The 25,237-nt window shown below is 37.0% G+C and overlaps 2 protein-coding genes across 3 annotated transcripts; one reads left to right on the forward strand and one right to left on the reverse strand.

Moving 5' to 3' along the window:
* Positions 1 to 1,872: 1,872 nt before the first annotated feature.
* LOC107753946 (myoneurin) lies at positions 1,873 to 11,211 on the reverse strand. Of its 2 annotated transcripts, XR_001641526.1 has the most exons (5): positions 10,737 to 11,211; positions 6,817 to 7,116; positions 4,687 to 5,004; positions 3,356 to 3,860; positions 1,873 to 2,126 (listed from the first exon to the last, which is right to left on the reverse strand). XR_001641526.1 is itself a non-coding variant. In XM_016570237.1 (4 exons), the coding sequence occupies exons 1-4, from the start codon at positions 11,056 to 11,058 to the stop codon at positions 3,421 to 3,423; spliced, it is 1,380 nt and encodes a 459-aa protein (XP_016425723.1). In that variant the 5' UTR covers positions 11,059 to 11,211; the 3' UTR covers positions 3,192 to 3,420. The 2 variants fall into 2 exon arrangements, 1 of the variants encoding a protein (XP_016425723.1); XM_016570237.1 differs by lacking the exon at positions 1,873 to 2,126 and having other exon boundaries at positions 3,192 to 3,860.
* An 8,735-nt stretch (positions 11,212 to 19,946) lies between these two features.
* Positions 19,947 to 23,090, forward strand: prf1.3 (perforin 1.3). Its single transcript, XM_016570433.1, has 3 exons — positions 19,947 to 20,449; positions 21,793 to 22,662; positions 22,790 to 23,090. Exons 1-3 carry the CDS (start codon positions 19,947 to 19,949, stop codon positions 23,088 to 23,090), a joined length of 1,674 nt encoding a protein of 557 aa, XP_016425919.1.
* Positions 23,091 to 25,237: the final 2,147 nt, after the last annotated feature.

The raw sequence follows: 25,237 nt of genomic DNA on the forward strand, positions 1-25,237 counted from the left end.
TTATTTCAACAAAAAATATTACTGAATGTAAACCCAAATTTAACAGAGCTCTTGTATTTGTCTACTTTCGCCATAAATATGCTAAAACTATGTGAATGAGTCCTGAGGTAATGAACTAAGCAATGCTTTCAGAATACCAACAAAACAGTGCAAAATACATACTGGAGTAAAAAATAAACAAAAAAAAGTAAAAGAAAATGGTACAAAAGTAATACTTGGCATATATTGGTCAAATGCTGAACTCTATAATCCATTCAGAGTTACTATGCAGTTGATCCAATGGTCTGTTACAACAAGTGTTCTTTTCAATACATGACAATGCAGATTCTTAAAAAGTAATAAAACCGCTAAAAGGAGTCATCATGCATAACAAAACAAAACAGCAAAATTATCAAGTAGTTCATTAGAATAATGCAGTTCTCCGGGCGAATGTTGGACTGCATCACAAAGCTCATGTGTCAAGACTGTTTGACAAAAAGTTGCTGTTCATTTTGCTTCACAAAAAAAAGGTTACAATAAAATAATAAAACAACAGGTGCAGGGTATTAATGACGGCCAATTGAGTTATCATCATGATGCACTTCAAGGAAAGTCAGTAACTGCAGTTTGCGGTATGTTTGTTTGCACACGCAAACAAACATACCGCAAAGTTGCAATGTCGTTTTTACAAGAGACTGCATCACACATTCGCCAGTACTAACTGAATAAATATCTGCAGCCCAAAGCGATTTTACATGCTAAGATTCTTTAATTCATGGTCATAAATAGATGGGTGTACATGGGGCCGTTTCATTGCATTAAGTCAAATGCAAAATTCAAGTCCTTCAATATTCATTTAAAATGCTTACTGTAACTCAGAACAAATGGACATATACCACGATATTGTCACTCTTTCTAAGTTCGTGTTCAGTCTTTTGGATCTTTGAGCTGTAATTAGCTTGAAGAGACCTGTCACCCAAAAATGAAAATTGTGTCATCATTTACTCACCCTCTTGTTTGTTCCACACCTGTACGAATTTCTTTCTTCAGTTGAACACAAAATTAAGATATTTTGAAGAATGTTGGTAGCAAAACAGTTGTTGGTATGTGACACGAGCAACTGTCTGGTAACCAACATATCAAAATATCTTTTCAGTTCAACAGGTTTGGAACAACTTGAGGGCGAGCAAATGATGAGAGAATTTTCATTTTTGGGTGAACTATCCCTTTCCGGTATTGCTCCCAGCAGTCTGAATCGATGAAACATACAGAGTTATTTTAATATTAGTAATTACACAGAAGTTAGATCTGACCAGCCGTAACATAATTAAAGAGAACTAGTACAATATCTAGAGTTGACTGTTCTGGTCAAAGCACTAAGCACAAGAAAGAAGGAGTTCTGGCAAGTTCTTAACAAAGGCGGGGTGCTAAACAACAAATTAACCTCTCAATCCTCACCACCACCTATAAGATCAGCTTATTGAGCGGTTAAATCTAGGCACTAAACAGATGAAGTACTTCATTATAGTCTACTAATGAAGTTAAGATACTCAATACATCTGAAAAGAAGCTTAGGGTTCATAATGTAAAATGTAATGGCCCATATTGTTTAAAAAAAGCAATACAATCCTATAAGAGAATGTACGGTGAATGCATGTAAGATTTCCCTTCATTGTAATCTTTGGGTCGCAAGTTCTTGGTACCTTCCTACAGGGACATATTAGGTAGCGTAAAACAAAATAAGCCACATTCAAATAATAAGCACGCCAACTGGCCGGTCTCGTTCCATTTGTAAACTTTTTTTTTTGTTTTGTGCAGGACCTTAACTCCTGATATTGCAGAAGTCCTGAAAAGATATGGTCCCATCGATGAGGTATTGATCCAATAAGTGGGAATGTGCGTAACAGGTGGGACCTATATCTTTTCGATACAGGGAGTAAATTGTAAGTGCAGAATCCGTCTGCCTCTCTGGAAATGGTAGATAACGATCCATATTCAGATGCATGCCACCGATGCTGGGAAAACCAAATCTCACAACTGAGCATTTCTCCAAGTTCAAGATGTATGCAAAAACCTCACGCAAACAGTACAGGAAGACGCTACTCTAGTTGAGGATGCTAAGGAAGTCAGATCCTCTTTTCAAGTCACTGAAATGAGAATATGAAGAGTTAGGAGCTTCAAGTTTCTTTCCAATAACCATTTCAATGCACTTTTCTTGTCATAGCATCATCTCCTCTTCAGATTCCTCTTGAAGACCTCCTTGGTTGTGCACGTCATGCAATTGATGACAGTTGTGCAAGTTCAAGTCAAAAACTGTAAGCCATCCTCGATCCATGGCGAAATGTTGAAGAAAACATCTCAAATCTGACATGTACGTTGAGACTTTAATTATATAAAAATCCAGTATGACATCTGAACATAAGAGGTATTTAATGTTGAGTACGAAGTCAGTAGGGACAAATTAAAAACTGGTTGATTTGATCACAGGAGGCGCTTTACACTATCTCTGGTTCGTTTGATCACATTCAAAAGGTTTGCAAAAAGAAACAAGACCAGCATGCTGCAAGGGACCTATCAACTAGGGACCACCTTTTCCACAACATGTAACATGTTGAAAATATTTACAAAGTATTATGATCTATTAAAACCTGTATTATGAAAAAACACCCAATGGAAAAAGGAAATTCTTTGATTCTTATTGTGATGGTCTGTACAGCCCTACTATGATATTTACACTGCGTACACAGCTTGTTGTTACTGGTATTTGTTTCTTCCAATAATCCTTAAAATTTGGGAAACGAAATGGAGGTAAAAACATCTTAAAGGGTTAGTTCACCCAAAAATGAAAATTAGGCTGCGTTTTACTCACCCCCGAGGCATTCTAGGTGTATATGCGTCATTCCCCCGGAACTGCTTCGGTTTACAACAGTGAGCGCAAGCTAGATTCAAGTGATTATTACATTTTGAATATGGATATTTTTCTTACAAAAACGCATCGATTCGCTACAGGAGGCCTTTGTTCATCCCCCGGAGCTGTGGGAGACACTTTATTTTATGGATGGGCGCTTTTTATTTCACTTCTTTTGGACTGAAGCAATGCAACACCCGCTGACTGCAATGATAGAGCTTGAAAGATCAAAGACAATTTTTAATATAACTCCGACTGGATTCATCTGAAAGAAGAAAGTCATATACACCTAGAATGCCTCGGGGGTGAGTAAAACGCAGCCTAATTTTCATTTTTGGGTGAACTAACCCTTTAAATCGTGTCAGATGACTAATCCGTTTACCTCAGTGTACCTTCAAACTAGCAAAAAAGGCGACACGTTTCTTGCATTTCCTTCACCAGTACGTGTAATGAAAAAGTTCCACTCACTTCGAGAAGCTATAATCACTGGAAAACCGCTCCTCCTATTCTGAATTTTTTCCACCTTCGCGCTCTCATATCGTTTTGTCCGTGTGTGTCCGTAAGTGAGCCTGGAGCCTTGAAGACTGGGAGAAACTCTTTCCACATTGTGGGCATCGGTTGGGTGTCTCCTCGTGCGTTTGTCGGTGGGCTCTGAGAAGATGCGCTCGGCTGAACTTCCTGCCGCACTCTTTGCAAGCATGGGATTTTCTCCTACCTTTGTGTTTCAAGGACTCAGTCCTGTTCGTCATCTCATCATCATCTTCGTCGTCCTCCTCGTCTTCATCCTCTTCGTCCTTTTTCTTATTCATCTGGTCACTCTTTGAGCCCTTACCGTCTTGCGGATCAGCTGGGTCTTTGGACACTTCCAGACTGGGAACGGCATCCATGGACTCATCGTCATCCTCGAGCAGCTGGGAAGGGAGCGTCAGGAGTCTTTGCAACATTGACGGGGATCTGATTTGAGAGTCATCGCCTGTATACACAAAGACATTATAACCGTACTCAGTGCTGGGTAATTACTTACAAATTGTAGTCCGTTACTAATTACAGATTACATGATTATGTTGTTAGTAACATAATCTAGGTTACTCATTTTGGGTAATGTATTCTGACTACTTTTTAGATTACTTTTTTATCTAATTTGTTTTAAACTTACCATTATTCATATCATATTGATATTAAAAAAAGATAAGAGAAAGCAAATATATTCAATTTTTTATATTAACAACATAAAATGCATTAAACATTACATTACACCAGGGTTTCCCAAACTGGGCTTAATGTAGGAACTGCGGTGGTTTTGTAAGTTAATGAAAATCTAATAATTAATTAAATCATAAAAATGTAAAATAAAAATCATTTAAACAATTGAACACTAAAAATAGAAACATTTTATTTGTTTACCTGCATGCCAATGTGACCATTAACCGATATCAGACAACTGTAAACATGCGAATCATGTGTTGCTAAATTATAAAGAAACAATTAAATTATTCAGAAACATGGTTTGCAAATTTATTTGCAAGTCATTTCTGAATATAGTCAAAGCTAAATAGTATGACACACAGTAGAATTTTTAGAAAAGAAAACTTAAGTGAAAAAAGAATTAGGGAGCATAATTTACTGCCATTGTGTTAATATGTAATCATGTAATCAATAAAAAGTAACTGTAATCTGACTATTCACATTTTTAAAATGTCATATATTCTAAGTACAAATACTTAATTTTTGGAATTTGATTACGTAAACCAGATAACCCAGCACTGACCGCACTAGATCATTAGCACAGCTCAGCCTACCTGTGGAGCTGATGACAGGAACGCCTTTAGTCTCAGAGGTTAGAGAAACAACCTCCATACCGTCTAGTGGCAACCATGGTGGCTGCCCCACCTCCAGCTCCAGCTTCCTCTGAGTGGCCAGGCAAGACGGCATGAGCGCCTCTCGAATTAAGCTGTTCATGTCGGTCACCGAGCCCGAGCTCAGCCCGGTGCGCTCCTCTTTACTGGTGGTGACCTCTTTGATCTGCCAGAGGTCACTGCACCACTTCTGCCCGAAGACTTTGTCCAGGATGGGCACCCAGTTCTGAGCCACTGCAATGACAGTCTGCTTGTCAGGTTCTGTTGGGGGGAAAAAAAACATTGTAGAGATGGAAATTAAAAACAATGGCTTATTTTTCAGGTTTAATGAACTCCATTTATAGAGCTATACACTGAACTAAATTGGAAAGCCAACTGACCTTTGTTTGCTGATTGCAATTCACTTGTAAATAATGTAGAATTCGCTTTTGAAAGTGATTTTCGCATTTGAAAGCAATAACAATAACTAGTTAGAATTAAATTAAATTGTTATAATAACTGAAAAACAAGACCATACTTCAGCACAAGCACCTGGGTCTTATTCAATAATTACCTGCAATGCAGGCAATATCTGTCTGCAAACAAGATGTTTATTGTGAGCCGAATCATTGGCCTGGTCCGCTTTGTTTTTACATAACATCTTAAAAATAGAATTCTGAATGAAACCCAAAGAACAGATGGTAACAGATGGCGTGCCAACATGTGTTAATAAAAGGGGAAATTTCATTTTGGTGTAATACTATCTTTGAACATTGGGCATATTATTCTGAACACTCACCATTTTACATAAGCTTTTTAACATTAGTGCCACACCAGCCATATTTAAATGAACTCACTGGCATTTTTCAGCACAAACATGCTTTCTATGAAAAACTTCATCTACATTTCATCTTATTCTCAAAAGCCTGCTACATTTGATTTCTGCCCATGGAAAGTGGGCATTAAACAGAATTTTATTTAAAAGAAATGTTTGTCTACATTTTTCTATTGATCGTAGGAGCCAAATCACAAGAACAGCTGCATATCCAGCCTGACACCCAATAAAAAATATAGGAACATTGTAAACTTCATTCAGAGACGTTTCAGGTGCCAGGTAGAGCAATGATGGACAGTTACAGTAAAATAAGCCAAATTACAATAGTCTGGTGAATCCTCCGAAACTGAGCACTCAGAACCAGCCCGAAAGTTGGGAAACTGCACCAAACAAATTGGATTTGTACAGTTACCTGGTTTCCATAATTCTTTTAGTCAAATGATTGCTAAAACAACACAGACAGTGCATGCAAATAAACAATGCTATCAGTGACACAATTCATTTGGAGTCAATTCTTTCCACAAAAAGAAGTGATTCTATCCAACTTTACACTACTGAGGTCCTTAAGTTTTATTTATTTATTTTTTTTAATTTAAGAAATTAATACTTTTATTCAGCAGGGATGCATTCAATTGATTAAAGGTGACATTAAAGATTTTTTTTAATGTTACCAAAACAAAACAAAAAAAATACTGTAAAAGCTGTAAAAAAAAAAAAAAAAAGCTTGTTTTGCTGCTTCATATTACAAACTGGAGTGTTTTACCATATTATTTTAACGTATTATCTTAATTCTGGACACACTGGTTTGTAGTGCAAACAGCTTTACAATTTCCTGTACTTTGTTATTCTTCTTGTTATTTCCCTACAGCGGCTAATGAACCGGAAGTCTCACACATTCAAAGAAAACAGCTTACTTCCGCATTGGAAAAATAAGGTGTAGAGGTTTTCACAAAAAAAAAAAATTAAGCAGCACAACTGTTTTCAGCATAGATAATAATATTTATATATAAAATAATAATAAACACTGAAGACTGGAGTAATGATGCTGGAAATTCAGCTTTGCATCACAGGAATAAATTACATTTTAAAATTAATTGTTTACATTTAATATTTCACAATATTACTGTTTTTGATCAAATAACTGTAGCCTTGGTGAGCATAAGAGTTTCTTCAAAAGCATCTTACAAACCCCAAACTTTTTTACGGTAATGTACATACATTCTAATTATCAACTAACAGATAATAAAACAGTTTATTACCGTTTGTGGTTTCAGTTTTTTCTTTTTTGGGTGAGTGGCCCTGCAGGCCTTTCCACTCTTGCTTTTCTACTCTGGAACTGCTAGGAGAGGCAGAGTCATTTTTGCGGTCCTCCGTTTCCACAGCAACCGCATCACTGTCCTCCACTATGTTCTTGTCCAGTAACTGCCGTTTCAATATCTGGTTTTCCCGCTCCTTCTTGGTGTACTCCGAGAGCAGGTCGTCAAAGCTGTCTTCCACGATTTTAGTCAGCTCATAAACGGCAAATTCCAGCACGTGCTCCATAACAGATTTTAACTGACCTGAAAATGGAGACAAAACGGGGGACGTTATGATATTATTTACTTCTGTGACACAAACAGGTAGTTATTGCCTGTAGGTTGTCTAATGTCTCTCTGCGGCATCCACTGCAGAGAACGGCACATCATAAGGCTGCTGGCTGACATTTATGAGAATCACACCAATTTGCTTGGCTCCCTACTTTCAGCAAGCAAAAGTTCAGATTTAAAGCCTCAATTACGCTAGATCAAGATTTGAAGGCAATCTAAGAAAAATGCCACTATGAATGCGTTTCTGTTGATGCAGAAATGGAACTGATGGACTGTATAAAATTGAGTGGTGTATTTTAGGCCTGACCTATAATAACATTTGCATACTACCATATTTTATTTACATACTTATGATGGTCACATGCAAAACCAATTAAATCAATTTTTGATAAAAAAAATCCTGCAAAACTAATAAAATAATACAATGCATTTATTGAAAATCATAAATTAACATCCTGAATGAAATCTTAAGATCAGATATAATAATGTTTTACACCATGTTGACAAAATGAGACATACCAATGAACGAATTTATCTTTTTTTTTTATTTATTTTTTTTTAAACCCAACGTGACACAAAACTCTCAACGAACTGTCAAAGTATGACTTTTAAAGTGATACTGAACCTTTCATTTTGAGGTTTTAAAAGGTTTAGGCATCTATAAAAATCGGTATTTTCAAGGTTCAAGGTTTCTTTATTAATACCCGGAAGTAAATTTGTTGTGCAGACAGGTAATTAGGAAAGAAGAGGAACCGTTGGTAATTACCTCAGCACTTCTCATAGTGACGGGGTGTCAGTGGCGTGTATTCAAATCAGAAGGAAGTGCTGCAGGTCTGAATTTTGTTTTGGATGCGTTGCTTGTAACTCATACGAAATGCACCTTCCTGCAGAAATACAGTCTTTAAAATGCACAGCATGCAGTCCTCTCCATTCCTCCATGACTGTAAGGAGCCCATTTTGATCAGACAATTGAAAGACCACATCTAAAAGTCCCTAAATGCCTTACGGTCTAAGCATACTTAAAATATGAACAATATTAACATCTTATTGCAAAAGCTGATATACTAACAGAAGTCAAAGTGGTCAAGTTTTCCTACTAAAGTTATATTACTATAAATATCTAGCAAATATACATATACACACAAATATATAGATTTTATTGGCAACAAATATGTTTTGAGTTTCTTTTGCAATCTAAAAAATGGTCTAAAATATTATATTACTGCAGGACAGGGCAGATGCAACATAGAATAAAACTGAAAATAAAAATAAAACCAGTGATGCTGGAAAAGGATATTGTAAATCCTCATTAAGAATTAATGATAAGAATTTCACAAATTCAGCCACAGCAAACATATTAGGTTGAAGTCAATATATAGCATATTGATCTTTGGTCATTAAACTATTAAATGCACTAGCTGTCAATATCAAACTATGCTGTCTAATAATATATATTTCATTCTTGCAATTTGCCACCCTGGCTCATACAGATGAAAACGTGCAACACTTTTTAAACAACATGAAATGCCATTCACAAGCCATTTTACTTCTGTAATGTGATGCACTGCAGAGTGAAACAGGATAGTCAAGAAAAAGAAATATAGGACATGACTTGATTTTATCCTCCTTTCGCAATATAATGGATCATGTAAAGTGGTCTCTAAGTGACAGGAGAGGCTGAAAAGCAAGAGGACTCTGTGACATTGATCACAAAGGAAAGTCATTTCAGAGGCTTTTATTTCTTTGGAATAATGTGCACTAATGAATCATTCAGAAGCATTAAAAATGCATTTAAACATCAACAATAAGATTTTTTTTCATGGTGGCCCAACATTTTCACTGCACCAACCACAAAAAACATGACAAAAAGTTATTTACAATTCAAGTTCAACACAACTACTATTTATAGCAAATATAAGAATACTTTTCTGAACATAAAACCGATCAATTTTCATGTTTTGCAAAGTATTTTAATATTTGCCAGAATTTTTTTTGTTCATTAAATGTTAAGCTTTCTTTACATTGTTCCCCACAAATATATTTGTTGTTGCTTTACAAAATAATTAGCAATAGACTGAAAACTACAATGTAACTCCAACTCCATAAATAATTTTTGAGAGAAAGTGAAAGCTTGTATCTATGGTTTGTATTTTTCCAACACATTTTTTCTGATGCTTCCAAAACTATCACAAATCTGCATTGCCTGCTGAAACTCTTTCACAATGCCCATCCTTACTGTTGAGCCCTGATGCGGACTTTAAGAAAGCTGCAATTGAAACTAATAATGATTTACTTATTTAAATGCCATTTTGAAGCATGTGTAACTGTGAGGATGTGCTGAATGGGAATATCTGATCTGGATTCATTTAATTCTAGTGCCGCATCTATATCTAACTAATTAAACTGTGCATTTTTGAAAAAAAAAAAAAAACTGTGTGCATGTTGACATGCCATATGGCATCAAAGCAGATCATTGGGCTCCTTTGTGATTTGGCTGCAGTTTCTGCTTATGTAGGATGAAGACTCTCATGATACTCCCCCATCAAACCCTAACCATGGATACCCTCTGCAGGGTCTGGAGGGTGTGGCTTCCTCTAACCACCTCTATTGGTAAATGCAATGCAAAGGCACCCTCCCCATGGCTACCGTCACTGCAGTACGAAAAGCAGCGCTAACGAGCAGCTCAATGACAGAAGCGTCATCACCCAAACTAGCCATTGGCAGCAGTCATAACAAGTCAGCCAAACTCCAGTCCAAACATTAAAAGGTCTATGAATACATGCCCACACAGGCCTGAAGACTGCTAAGATTCATTTCAAAGACCAGACATCAAAAACTTCCTCCAATCATACAATTCCACTCAACAAAGACAAAACATTCGGTCTAAAACAATGAGTTGTTTCTCCACAGTCTCCCATGAAGAATTATGCAGACTTGCACACTTCCTCCAAGAGTAAATGATTGGTTTAAAAAAAAAAAAAACAGTGTTCTGTGGACCAGTTTATCTTAATTATTATAGGAGCTGAAGAAAATAAATAAGTTAGACTTAGAAATTAAACAAGACTAAAATTCAGCATATTCTAGTAGTTGTGTATTGCATGGTAGATGGTCTCTAGTTAGTCTAAGAACTTGGTGCTAACTGGTGGACCAGCAAGAAAGCGGTTGGTCAAGCTGGTTTTAGGAACTAGTCAACCAGCTAATGGCCAACTTAGACCACATAGAAACCACATAGCATGTTTCAAAACACAGGTACATCTAAAGCTGGATTTTCCATCAGGGCATGGTTTGGGTTTAACTACAGGGTCATTCGTGCCACGTCTCTGAACTACAAGCGCGTTTAACCACAATTAGGAAATTGAAATACATGGGTGCAAAAAGCAGACTAACGTTAGGGTTATTATGACTTCCTCCTTCCGTTCAAAATGGTGTTTACCCTTGATTTTATAAACCTCGCCACTGCGCAACAAGCCACAGAGTCAGATTTGCAGTGTAAACACGAGTGTTTTAATAATACAGATTATTGAACACGGTCCCCAACACGTTTTGTTCATTTTAATTCAACGAAAACACCGTTTGCACACAAATAGCCTTACCAACTGCCCGCGCTTTCTGTTCACGCCTGAGCGTTTCGGACTGAACGCCACATTCCGGGATCTGACCGGGGGTGTGTTGCTTTGTTTCGTCGTTCGTGTCGGTTTTTCCTTTAGACGCATTGCTTTTCCCGTTCCCTCCCCGAGACTGAAGGGTAGCCCTCAAACGCTGATTTTCCTGCTCTTTGGTGGCCGTTTCCAATAGCATTGAATTCAAAGTGGCCCCAGCAGTGTTGGTGATTTCTTGTACGGCGAGCTGCACTACCTGCTCCAGCGCGGACTCCAGCTGACCTTGGAAAAACGAAATGTACAGGGCACCGTTCATGATTGCGACCGCTCTGTTGGAAGACCTCTTTCATTCTTCCTCATCCCACCTCCCAAAATAGTGTTAAATATACTTAAGTCCTCCAGAACAACTGCCTCGAAATGAACAGTTACCCCTTTCTCGCGAAACACATCGTGGATGTTTACACCCCTCCGTATGCTGTACCGTACTCCACTTAGTCAAGTCGCATTATGAAGTCCAAATAGTCCACGAGCACATTGGAGGATCTTCCCCAAACGACCACTGCGCCATTTTGCCCCAAATATGAAAACGTTTTGCGAACATAACCCAGAAACAAGCATTACGAAACACTTTTTAAGTAAAACGCTGCTTTAACGTTCAGTATAAGTAATTTAACCGAGCCGTTTACGGTTTTTGTTATCCGACGTTTTGTAGACAAGTTGCGCGCATAAATGACCCGATTCATTGAAACTCTTTAGTAGATTATAGCCACTCAGTTATTGCCTGTTATATCTAGTTACGCACTACTTTTGTGGAGCGTAGGCTATTATTTAGATTTTATTGCACATTGACTCATTGATTAAAACAAAACGTTTTTTCGTGCGCTCCTCTATTTTAGTTACGGTAAAGCGGCCGCTGCATTATATGAGAGGAATGCGGAAGATTACAGATGTAAAGAGGGGATTCTGTAATTGCAGGTGCATTTGGTGTCCAAACTCATTTTTTTTTCTGCTTTTTTCAAATGGTTATATTTTTATTTATTTTAATAATTTGTTACTCACTAAAGATAGGCCATAACAATATAATAATTTCTGTCTTGTATAGCTGAAAATCATGATTTCTTGTTGTCGGAAATAGTCAGTGTATTTTTTCCATCACGTATCATTGTGGAATCAAAATATTTTATTTTACTTTTATTTTGGTAATATTTCATTTATTTTATTTATAAAAGGCCCAACTAGTAATTTTCCTAATTCTACAACATTAAATTGTTTTGTTTTTTTTAAATAACTTTTTTTCTTATAAAAATGTGTGTCCGTAAATATTGCGTCAACTTTTTTTTCTGGTGATTCTATTTTTTTTTTTTTTTTCTGACATGTTGGTGTATCTTTTACTTGGATGTTATAAGTTGCACTGAGTAAATACAGCTGGATAAAACAAAAACTGTGTCCGTCTTCATTTCAGAATGTGATTATTTTAAACAAAATGGGATTATTTTAAAGGGGGGGTGATTCTTTTCGACACACGCACACACCCTGGCAGATTTTATTTTATTTAAAAAAAATTTTTACATAATTTTAGTGTCTAGTAGTGCACATGAAATTTAAAAGTAGTAATTATTCATTATAGCCTATTGACCACACCCACAAAAAACACAAACACCCATATGTTTTCAGTTACTGGTGCCATTGTAAAAAGTGCTTATTCATTCCACAAGTGAAAGATATCTGCCCTATTAAAGAATTAGTTCACTCAAAAATTTAAATTGTCATTTAGCTACTCTCATTTACCCCCAAGTTTTTTTAAACCTGTATGAGCTTCTTTCTTCTGTTGAACACAAAAGAACATATTTGTAAAAATGTTGGTAACCAAACAGTTGACGGTAGCCATTGACTTCCAGTATGAAAAAAAAATTCAATGCAGGCCTAAGTCAGTGGCTACCGCCAACTGTTTGGTTACCAACGTTCTTTAAAACAGAAAAAAAAAGAACAACAGACGGTTTGGAACAAGGAGAGTGAGTACATTTCATTTTTCATTTCAGAATTTTTGGTTGAACTTTTCCTTTGAACAAAACAAAAAACAAAACAAAAACTTATTAGCTACTAATATGATTGCAGTCTTCATCTCCTGTGACTAAATAATTCAAAACATTTTTTTTTCGGAAGTTCCTGTTTAAAACAGCACATTCTGTTTCAAAGTCTGCCTTAATTATGTTTCTTGTAAAGTATTCAACTAATTAAAATGCAGTTTTCTAACACCAGGGGGTGCAGTATGATAACTATATCAAATAAAACATAATGTGTTTAATATTGTCATCTCTTCTGGCATGATGGCTAAACTTATTGCATTCAGCTTTTCAGCAGAGAACAATGGAACAAAACAATACTTTGATTAATAAAAAAATAAAATAAAAACCTGATTAGGAATTATATAAACAATTATGTTTAGATTAACCTAAATAAAATGTGTAAAAACAGCTGCTATAGAGTTTTAGGTCAAGATCTCCAGTGAGGAAGCCCAAGGTGACAATCGCAAGTTCAGCCAGGTCTTCTGGTCTGCCAGGATCTTTGAATCATCATTCATTTCATTATTTCATTGCAATGCAGTGCAGTTTTTAAGCCAGTTGGTTGGCTTGGCCTATTAAAGGCAGGGTATGTGATTTTTCAAAAACACTTTAGAAACATATGTTCATTTGACACGGTCATTATTGTTTATTTGTCATAAAGCAGATGTTTTTGTGTGGCTGTCGTCTGAGAGGGCACAAGGCATCGAGCGCTCCTCATTCATGCGCTTGGGGATCCCATTAATGACAAGTGACGAGATGCAATAAACACCTGCCCTTCATCCGCGCGCAATATTACCAGAGGCACTATGACTAAAGCGCAGCGCATGAATATTAATATGGCCATGTTGCTTCGTAAAATTACGCAGGTATTCACGCAACCTGTTTAAAAAACATAAGCCTAAGAATTAGTAAATTCACCAGCAGCAGTATAGCGCCTTCTCAGCCAATACTTTAGTGCTACTGTTCGAACGTCTCGTTAAGTTATTAATATTCATGAGTCTCAGGACACCAGTGGTATTCCAATACGTGAGGCTGAGGGACCATGTCACATCATATTATCGTGATATACTGACCAGTGTGACTCATATAGGCTACTGTAATATGCACCATATAAATAACTGTGTGTTGTGTTAGCTTATTAAATGCATTTACAACCCTAGATTGTGATTTGTATTTTAATTTCTAAGATAATAATAATAATAATAATAATAAAACACTTAGCATTGTTCAGGCAAAATTTGAAAGTGACTTGTGTGTGAGCTGTGCTTTATTCATCGCTACACTATTGTCAATAGGCAGTTATGGAAGCCAGTTTCTGCCACAGAATAAAAAAAGAAAAAAGGTAATTGTGACTTTTTATCTCGCAATTCTTGAGCGTACATCTCACAATTTGGACTTTGTTTCTTGCAGTTCTGTGGAAAAAGTCAGAATTGCGAGATATAAACTCAGAATTGTGAAATGTTAACTAGCAATTCTAAGAAAAAAAGTCAGAATCCTAAGATTTAAACTCAGAATTGCATGATATAAATACAGAATTGCAAGATATAAACTAAGAATTCTGAGGAAAAAAGTCAGAAGTGCTAGATATAAACTCAAAATTGCAAGAAATAAACTTGGAATACTGAGAAGAAATGTCAGAATTGTGAGATATAAACTAACAATTTCAAGAAAAAAAGTGTGAGATAATAAGTTGCAACTATTATTATTTTTATTCCATGGTGGTTAAAAAAATGTGAGATGTAACCTCAGAATTAAATGAAAGTGACGTGACATGTGGCCAAGTATGGTGACCCATACTCGGAATTAGTGCTCTGCATTTATCCCATCCAAAGTGCACACACACACAGCAGTGAACACACACACACACCGTGAACACACACCCGGAGCAGTGGGCAGCCATTTTTTTGCTGCGGCGCCCGGGGAGCAGTTGGGGGTTCGGTGCCTTGCTCAAGGGCACCTCAGTCGTGGTATTGAAGGTGGGAGAGAGCGCTGTACATTCACTCCCCCCACCTACAATCCCTGCCGGTATGAGACTCGAACCCGCAACCTTTGGGTTACGAGTCCCACTCTCTAACCATTAGGCCACGACTTCCCCGATTAAGAGGGAAATATCAGAATTATGAGATTAAGAAAAAGTAAGACTTGCGAAATATAAACAGAATTGTGAGCTATACACTCAGAATTGCAAGAAAAGAGTCAGAATTTTTTTTTTCCCCCTCAGAATTGTTAAGTGTGATGAGTATACAGTAATTCTTCAAAATCGTTATTTTCCTGTTCCACAGAAGAATGTAAGTCGTGAGTTAGGTACGATATGTGGGTGAGTAAATGATGACAATTCTGATTTTGGGTGAGTTATTCATTTATTTGAAATGAAAACATATTAGATCAAATAATGTAAAATCAATACAAATATGTATTTATAGCATTTTTTAACACTTGTAAAGCCCTGGGGTCCTGTGTCGCATTGAGATGCAGCTTGGCAGGCATTTAAGATAGACTGCAAGTTTCTCCCTTCGCTGCTGTTGCACTCAGTGACCTGTACGGGGGTCATAAATTGCAGCATAGAATGCAAAACAACAAGCCCTCCTGCAGCAGTGCACTCAACACAGCCTAGCAATCAATTCAGTGGCGTGTTAAAGAAATATTTCAGCCAAAAAAGAAACATCTGTCATCATTTGCTCACCCTCATGTCATCCCATATGATTTTATTCCTTCATGTGGAACACAAACCAACATACCAACTTGACAAAGACGCAGCATAAAAGTATCATAAAGTAGTCCATATGAGTTTTTCATTTTCATTTCCTTTCATTTTCTTATTCATTTTCTCTGTGTGACGAGCAGATGATACAGGTTTGAACTTACACAAGGATAAAAGGTCAAATGTAATTGACAGATTTCTCATTTTTGTGTGAACTGTTACAACTGATGTAACATCTGGGTCGGACTGAGCTATGCTTTTGGTGTAAATGGGTTAACCCACATTCCACAGCAAGTGTTCATGGCCTAGACCACATTCGGGACTAAACCAAGATCTGATGCTGTGTGGCATTAGTAACCGAGGTTATAAGTCATATATATTACAAAAGCAATTTGCTATTCGTGTCTTTAAGAAAGTTTATTATAAATTGGTCAAATACGACTGAGTACTAATTTAAAGTGGATTTCTGGTGTGCCAGGGGTACCGTGGCTTTTTTGATAGTTGCTTGAATGAACACAATAAAAAAATAACAAAAAACATTAAACGTTAAATAGAACGTTGCCCTTGGCAAACCGAAAACGAGCTTCAGAATAAATGAATCTAATCATATAAAGAGTTTTCATTGCTATGATCAATGGTTGTATAAAACCAATAGCCAAACCTCATCGTTCTTGAGGATACCATGAACAAAATGCCTGTCAGAAACACTATTTTGTCGAAGGTTTGTCAGAGCTTTCTTTCCAGCGGTTTACACACCATTTCTGCAGACACTGCAGACGAGAGGTGTGAAGAACTTCTGTTTCTCTCTAAAATTGTTTAGTCAGATATTCTTCTTTATGAATGCTGATATGTCAAATACTTTCATTAAATGAAGTTGGTAAAGAATACACAAAGAACTTGGTATTATAAAAGGCCTTTAAGGAATAGTTCACCCAAAAAGGAACATTTATTTACCCTTAGGCCATCCAAGATGAGATTGAGTTTGTTTCTTCATCAGAACAGATTTGGAGAAATGTAGCATTACATCACTTGTTCACCAAAGGATCCTCTGTAGTGAATGGGTGCCGTCAGAATGAGAGTTCAAACAGCTGATAAAAACATCATGATAATCCACAAGTAATCCACATGACTCCAGTCCATCAGTTAACATCTTGTAAAGTGAAATCTGCATGTTTTAACTTTAAACTGTTGCTTCTGGCTATAACTTGAGTCCTCTATCCATAATAATGCTTTCTTCAGTGAAAAAATCGTCTCATCTGAATCGGAGCGAAATATGCACAGCACCGTTTACAAGCGAAAAACAGTTCTAAACAAAGAGTTTGATGAGAGAGGACAACAGAGGATGGACTTTTTCACTGCAGGAAGCATATATACACGTATTTTGGCCAGAAGCAACGGTTAAAAATTAAAATGCCTTAATGATGGACAAATTCTTACAAATATGCAGCTTTTCACTTCACAAGACGTCAGTTGATGGACTGGAGTTTTGTGGATTACTTGTGGATTATTGTGATGTTTTTATCAGCTGTTTGGACTCTGACGGCACCCATTCGCTGCAGAGGATCCATTGGTAAGCAAGTGATGTAATGCTACATTTCTCCAAATCCGTTCTGATGAAGAAAAACTCATCACCTTAAATGGCCTCAGGGTGAGTACATTTTCAACAAATTTTCTTTTTTGAGTGAACTGTTTCTTTAAATATGAGATAATTGCAGAACAAAGCCCAAGTGTCCACAAAAAGAATCGTTTTGATCCCATTCACAAAGATATAGTAAACTTCCACACTTATTATGAGGTACAGAAATGTAGTATAAGCAGTCAGTTCATTCCTCTTAAATCCCAGAGAGCACAGAGTACCAAAACTGACCCTGTCCAATTGACTCTGTAGGAATTTTCATCCAAGTAAGATAAGAACCAATCGAGCACAGATCCAGAGATGCATATCTCAGCCAGTGCGGAGGTCAACAGTCTGCAATTTAATGCATTAAACACAGCAGACAGAAGACTGAATCAAGACTGATATCAAATCTTGATTAGTATGACCCTGCAGTGTGAGCTTCACTAGTAGAAGACTGTATGTCATGATTAATTTGCAGTAAGTGCACCTCATTGCTATTGAGAAACACAAGCTACCATAAAAGCGATACAATACGATACGATACGAAAAAGTGTTCTGCTGCTTACCGTTACAACTAGGATGCGGTTATGTTTTCTTATTGCATCTCATACTGAAACAGTTTATGTTATTTTCATGTTGCAGCACCTTTTTAACATCCATCAGGAAAAACCGCAGTGGTATTAGTGAAGTGAAACTACAAAAGTATTATTGATTTTATTAACTGCATGTTAAAAGATGGCCTGCCTGAGAAGAGTCTAAATAAGTGTGACGTGACATGTGGCCAAGTATGGTGACCCATACTCGGAATTAGTGCTCTGCATTTATCCCATCCAAAGTGCACACACACAGCAGTGAACACACACACCGTGAACACACACCCGGAGCAGTGGGCAGCCATTTTTTGCTGCGGCGCCTGGGGAGCAGTTGGGGGTTCGGTGCCTTGCTCAAGGGCACCTCAGTCGTGGTATTGAAGGTGGAAGAGAGCGCTGTACATTCACTCCCCCCACCTACAATCCCTGCCAGTACGAGACTCGAACCCGCAACCTTTGGGTTACGAGTCCGACTCTCTAACCATTAGGCCACGACTTCCCCCTAAATAGATAAGTTTATATATAAGTTTATATATAAGTATATATAATAAGTTCCCCCTAACTAACTAAATAAGTCTATTCCTCACAGGTCATGCTGGCTGCCTAAAAAAAGAGTTCAGAATCAGTTATTTTCAGATTTCTTTTAACTATAAGAAAGTGAAATGTTTATCGATACCCATAAAGTTACAAAAACGTAAAAGAAAAATTCAAGTGTGTGTGTTGAAGTTGTGGGAGGAGAGTGTGAAGGTAACAAATAACTGGTGTTTCTGAATCTGCTCTTTTTGTTCCCTTTTCTTTCTTTTTTTTCTAACATTGATGTTATTTAACTGAGTTGTCCGCCGTTCCCTACCAAGGCTGTTAGGAAACGTCTCAACTAGGTAAATGTCAGCATGCATGGTTTATTATTTGGTTCATTATGTGTGTGTGATACAGTGTAGAATGAATGAATGTTGACCCTCATCTTTTTAAAAGAGTGTTTTTAATTGGCAGATTATGTGATGCTTTGAGTAGCTGCAACTTATTCATTTATTTGATGTGAAGGTTTCACCACTCTGTGTGTTATTTGACTTAACGTTGAGCACTTTATTTTAATTTTAACTTTGAAACTTAAATTGAAAGTAATTGAATTGCATTGAGAACATGTGAATGTGTTTTTGGGGGTGGATGTCTATTTATTTAGCAGGTATTTTTAATGGCTCACTATGTTTAACTTGCATCATGGTTTGGACACACTTTAACTGAATATATGTTTCTCATAATTGTTTTAACCGTTTTATCCATAGCCTCCTACTTCTATGTTTGAAATCATCTTGTAAACTGCTAAATATAAAGATAATATTTGCAACCTGCATCCTTCTGAAGTTGATTTCATGATTATATTCCTATGGATGTCATGTAAAAACAAAGAAATTTTAAAATGTAGTAACTGTCTATGCAAGCAGAGCACCAGAGATGGTATTTGACATATTTATTGTTTAATTATCTGTGAAGCCCATGAAGAGCAGACTGTTTTTCGGTGTAGGACAGTGATGGAAACTGCAATAATGTAGAATGTAATATATGTGTTGCACTCAAAATATCTAGTGGCTTTAATGCGGCATCATTTTGTAGCTGAAAAAGTCGCGGTGATCCATCAACCAGCAAAATATTAGTACCCTATATATGCTTCATACTCAAATGTATGTGTAGATAAAACACTTAAGTCAGCTACAATTATATATAAAATTCATATAACTTCATTTGATCTATTTGATATATCAGCATTCATAAAGGAGGGCTGAATATCTGATTAAGTCACTGTAAAAAATGCCCGTGAATTTAATGGTAAAAGACTGTAAAAATGCTACAGTAAAAACTTGTTAAATGGTTAACGGTAAATTCCCTTCCTATATACGGTGAAAAACTGTATTGGACATTACATGTATTAGACATTAATTTTACGGTAGTATACCGTTTTTGGAATTGAAAAAGACTTTACCGTAAATTTTACGGAATTTTTTTTACAGTGTAGAGAGAAACCGAAGTTGTTCTCAGCTTGAGAATTGCTTTTTCCTTTTTTCCACATTTGATTGGATATTTTGTTATATAATGCAAAGACATTCAGACATTTTACATGTAAAGTGTCTATATAGTTCTTGGGGCTGTCTTTTTGTCCAAATCTAAGATTGTTTATTAGATCAGAGTTTTATAATTGAAATTCCTTTTTCTCTCTCTTTCAGCCTGCATTTGCAAATGGCTCCCCTGCTGTTGTTCCTCTTTCTTCCCATTGCTTTCTGTTGCGAAACGGCCCCCAGCACTGAGTGCGAAAAGCTTCCCTTCGTACCCGGATATAATTTGGTGGGAGAAGGCTTTGACATTGTGCGAATGAAGACCACCGGTGCTTTTGTGGTGGATGTGCGGACCTACGTGAGCGGAGGAGAGCATGGGAACTGCACTCTGTGTGAGAACAAACTGCTCAACGAGAAGCAGAAGCTGCCAGCTTCTGTGGTCGACTGGCGGATCAAGGTGCAGTGTCGCCGCAGCCTCAGCGCCAAGGTGTATGAATCAGCCAGCTCGGTTCTTAAGGATACCACCAATTCAGCCAGTGCCAGCTGGAAGATCGGGCTGAGTGTGCCGATGGTGGCAGGTGTGGCTGTTGGCGGCACTCATTCGCATTCAGCCAGGTTTGCCAAAAGCCACGCAGCTCAAGACAAGTACTCCTTCACGAGCCACACCTTCTCCTGTCGCTACTACTCGTAAGTCCTGGTATATATGTGAGAGTGTATGTGTGATTTAACTACACTCTTAAATATAAAGGTTATTCATGGTTCCATGAAGAAACTTTAACATCAATAGAAGCTTTCCATTCCACAAAAGGTTCTTTACACTCTCAAAACTAAAGCATCCAAAAGGGGTTTTTCACAGCAATTCCATAGAAGACCATTTTGGGTTCCCAAAAGTTCCTTTTAGTTAACAGTTCTTATAAGAAGGATTTTTTCTTAGTGTGAAGAACATTTTAATATTCATCATAAAGACTTTCACGTGTGACGTTTAGTGTCGACGCTGGTGGAAATTGTTCGAAATGTTGCAAATGTATTAACTGCGAGTGATGAACAAACAAAAAGTATTATTCTGCAGTATTTCAGATGATTTATTGACCTCATAAATATGCAAATCAGAACATTAGGGTTTAAAAACGTACACTGTGAAATTTAAAAACTTGACTACCCAGGATTATAAATTGTAAAATCAAATATAATCTCTGTGGAAGCCTGTTTTTTTTTTCTGTCATTGTAAAAACATAAAAATAGGTAATTGTGGGAAAGTTTCTAATAAGAAATAGTTACATTGTGAGATAAAAAGCTGCAAGTGGTAGATATATAAAGTCGCAATTATGAGATATAAATTCAAAATTGTTAGAGATAAAGCTGCATATTTCGAGATCTAGACCTTAGTCAGGGTAACACCATATTTAATTTTTGTCAGGAATGAAAACGAGGCTGTGATAGAAGTACAGTGTGCATAATGGATTGTACTGTTGTTTAACAACATGCATATAATTATATGCATGTATAATTAATTATAACGGGGTATAATTTTGTCTATACTGATTACTTTCAGTATAGACAAAAACTCCATCAAACAGTTTTGAAAGTTGTGACTTGTAAAAATTATGTGATCTACACTCCTTTTCAAAATGTACACTTTTGTACCTTTTAGGTACTAATATGTACCTTTTAGGTCCTGATGTGGACCATTTAGATACAAAGGGGAATCTTTTGAAAAGCTACCGTCCCAGTGACAGCTTTTGTACCTTTGTGTAGAGCTTTATACAGTGCGTGCAATTGTAAATACTATAATCTATCCCTCACAGCCTTGTTTTAAATCTGCCAAAAAAGCAGTATGTCATCTAATCTGACTTTAAATGTCTATAAAGTCACAATTACCTGTTTTAAAAAAAATTTTTTTTACTCTACGACAGAAGCAGGCTTCTATATTGAACAAAGTGAAATGTGTTACAGGATTACATTAGTCTGGGGGTTGGACTGACAATGAAGCATGAAACCCCTATAAAGTCTTTCTTCTCTTCTTTCATCAGATTTCGTCTTCATGCTCGCCCTCCACTGACCAAAGAATTTTTGGGTTCCATCACTTCACTTCCTGCTAAATACGACAGCAAGTCAGAAGGTGCGTACAACCATTTCATCTCAATCTATGGGACACACTTCTTGCGGAGAGTCGACCTGGGCGGCCGCGTGCATTCAACCACTGCTGTGAAGACCTGCCAGGTTTCCATGAACGGTCTGTCGGTACATGACGTGAGCAACTGCTTATCGGCGGAGGCGTCCGGCGTCATCAAGGGCGTGAAGGTGAGTGGGCAAGCAAGCTACTGCAAAGGCAAACAACAGAAACTGGAGAGGGGCAACAGCTTCAGCGCCTCCTTCTCCGACCGAGTCACTGAAATACTAGGGGGCAACGGTGAGCAGCAAGACATCCTCTTCAGTCCAAGCAACGTTAGTGGTTATGGTGTGTGGCTCAAGTCACTGAAGAAAATCCCTGGAGTGGTTTCCTACACCTTGAGCTCATTGCACATGCTGGTAAACAACGACCCAGCTAGACGAGCCAGTCTACAAGCGGCCATCAGCAAGTACATCACAAAAAGCGCCATGTCTACTGCTTGCCCCTCCAGTTGCAAAGTGGGCCATCGTAGCAATAGCTGCGCATGCAAATGCAACGGTCATCGAAGCGTTGATAGTAACTGCTGCCCAAGTAATCCAGGAGTGGCCACGTTGACCGTGACTGTGTTGAGCGGTGCAGGATTATGGGGAGACTATTTCTCTAAAACCGATGGTTATGTTAAAGTGTTCTACGGAAGCCGTGCGGTTGAGACCCCTGTGATTTGGAACAACAATTTTCCTCAGTGGAACTACAACGTAAATTTGGAAACTGTAGATCTGACTAAAAGAACGTAAGTGGTTATGTTCACAAAACTTAATCTTAGATTCCGTTTCGGTCATTAAATGCTTCTGAAATGGGGGATAGTGTTTGTAGAAATACCTGTTGTACTTCATATTGTGTCTATGCTCATTTTACAGGCCCTTGCGATTTGAGGTGTGGGACCGTGACAACCGGTTTGATGATGATCTGTTGGGAAAGTCGTCTCTTGTTCCACAGAAAGGGACCAATCAGAAGCGGTCATTTAAATTAAAGCATGGCTCTTTTTTGATCGCCTATTCTGCAAAGTGTGGCCCAAGTCTTACGGGGTCTTTCTGTGAGAAATACGCTCCTACGCCGGGTGGTGACGGTACTCTAAACTATTACCAGCCCTTTGGTGGAGAACAGCCCATTTTGTTTAAAAAATCCAAGGGTTTTAGAAGAAATGTGTTTTTGTTGTAATAATACAACCGCAGAATGTGAAGATCATGTAAAATACTGAGGAAGGGCCTTCTAATATAAGCTATTTGAGATTTTTGCAAAGATACACATTGAAAACAGTTATTATAAATCAAATATCATTGACTTATTTCTAGACAAATTTACAAGTCTTATTTCAATAGACACCTAAAATTTTATCTGATTTTTAAAGATTTTTGAAAGAATTTGATCTGATTCTTAAAAAAAAAATTCTTCATATGTGACCCTGGACCACAAAACCAGTCTTAATAAAGGGGTCATATGATGCTGCTAAAAAGAACATTATTTGGTGTATTTGGTCTGTTTTATAATTCCATATGTATGTATTGTATACAATAACCACCATATTGAGATTAAACAAAAAATGAATGCTTTCAGATGCAATAAAAACTTTCTTGAAAAAAATATTCATATTTTGTCTCTAATGCTCACTTCAGTCAAACTTTAGGTTTTTTTATTTCACTCATTATTATTATTAGATTTGTGGGCAATAATAACTATTTAACTGTAATGTCACAAAAATAGCAGGGAAAAGATCAAACAAAGGTTCTGAGGAATCATGAAAGTAGATTAAGTACGCTCATTCATTGATGGTTTTAATTAAAATTAGCCGCTTTCAATGCGTGCCGGTAAAAACAAACAGAATGAAGAAAGCTGTACCTGTCACCTTTCTAAATGAGGATGAAGATGGACAAACATTGGGGGTTAAGTGTAAGTAAACAAAATGTAACAATTCTATAGATTTGATACATTACATAGGTCAACATACTTTGATATAGATTTGATATAGATTAAATAGAGAAATATTTCTGGCAAGCCAAAAATATCCTGTGATTGCAGCTTTTCTGAGCCAAACAGCGCCCTCTGTAGAAAAGCACATGCTTTACACAGGCAGTCTCTCCTAAAGGTCTTCCACTGTGTTCAGTTCAATAATTTAGGCCCAAACCTCCCAAAAGCTGGTTTGTGAATTACTATCGCTAAAGATCTTATAAAAATGAGTCTGAAATGATAACTACAGTGCACATGCATACTGGTGTTCAGTGGGATTTGAAAGCTTTGTGGTCATTAATGTACGGTGGCCGAGAAAAACAAATTACAATTCTGAAAACAAAATAACAAATTACAAACGCAAATGCAAGTCTAAAAAACAAAATAACAATTCAGAAAACACAACAACAATTCAGAAAACATTATAACAAGTCAGAAAACACAATGACAAATTCGAAAACAAAATAAGTCAGAAACACAACGACAAATCCGAAAACAAATTAACAAGTCAGAAAACACAACGACAAATCAGACAAACCGGAAGAGATTTGAAAAGGGAGAAAAAAAAAGTTTGACAAAAGGCGGGATCGAACCCAGGTCGATCGCGTCAAAAAGCCAACTACACGCGCTTATCCATCTGCACCACTGGAGCTGATGTTTAACAGCCACTTTTAACTAAGTGTAAATATACACTCCGTATTTTTTATTCCATAGTAAGGGCAATTCATACAATACATTTAAACTGAGCTACTTTAATACCATCTCCGAACTTTCTACCACGACTCTGCTGTTCTTCGGCTGGTTCTTCCCTGTATTCGTTGATTGACAGATGTCTCGTCCAGTCAGCGGTGAGTAATCCCAAACCAATGGTGCTGTCTCAAACTATACCTACCTCTTCTGGTTTGTCTGATTTGTCGTTGTGTTTTTTTACTTGTTAATTTGTTTTCGGATTTGTCTTTGTGTTTTCTGACTTGTTATTTTGTTTTCGAATTTGTCATTGTGTTTTCTGACTTGTTATAATGTTTTCTGAATTGTTGTTGTGTTTTCTGAATTGTTATTTTGTTTTTTAGACTTGCATTTGCGTTTGTAATTTGTTATTTTGTTTTCAGAATTGTGATTTGTTTTGCACTTCTCGGTCACCGTATTAATGCTATTGTTGAACCACCAACTGAATGAGCACAGATGACTGATGAACATATTTAATGCCATTAAAACTGTCACTGTGCAATGGCATTTAACGAATATTTAGTGTACGCTGCATGAATCTCTTTTTACAGAAACATTTGAAAATATACAGAAAAAAAACATGTAATATGTAATTTAACAGACAAAATATCTGCCCTTTAGTTTGGGATGTCTTT

The sequence above is a fragment of the Sinocyclocheilus rhinocerous genome, unplaced genomic scaffold (genome assembly GCF_001515625.1).
Source record: "Sinocyclocheilus rhinocerous isolate Xijiao unplaced genomic scaffold, SAMN03320098_v1.1 scaffold612, whole genome shotgun sequence".
In the NCBI taxonomy this organism is placed as follows: domain Eukaryota; kingdom Metazoa; phylum Chordata; class Actinopteri; order Cypriniformes; family Cyprinidae; genus Sinocyclocheilus; species Sinocyclocheilus rhinocerous.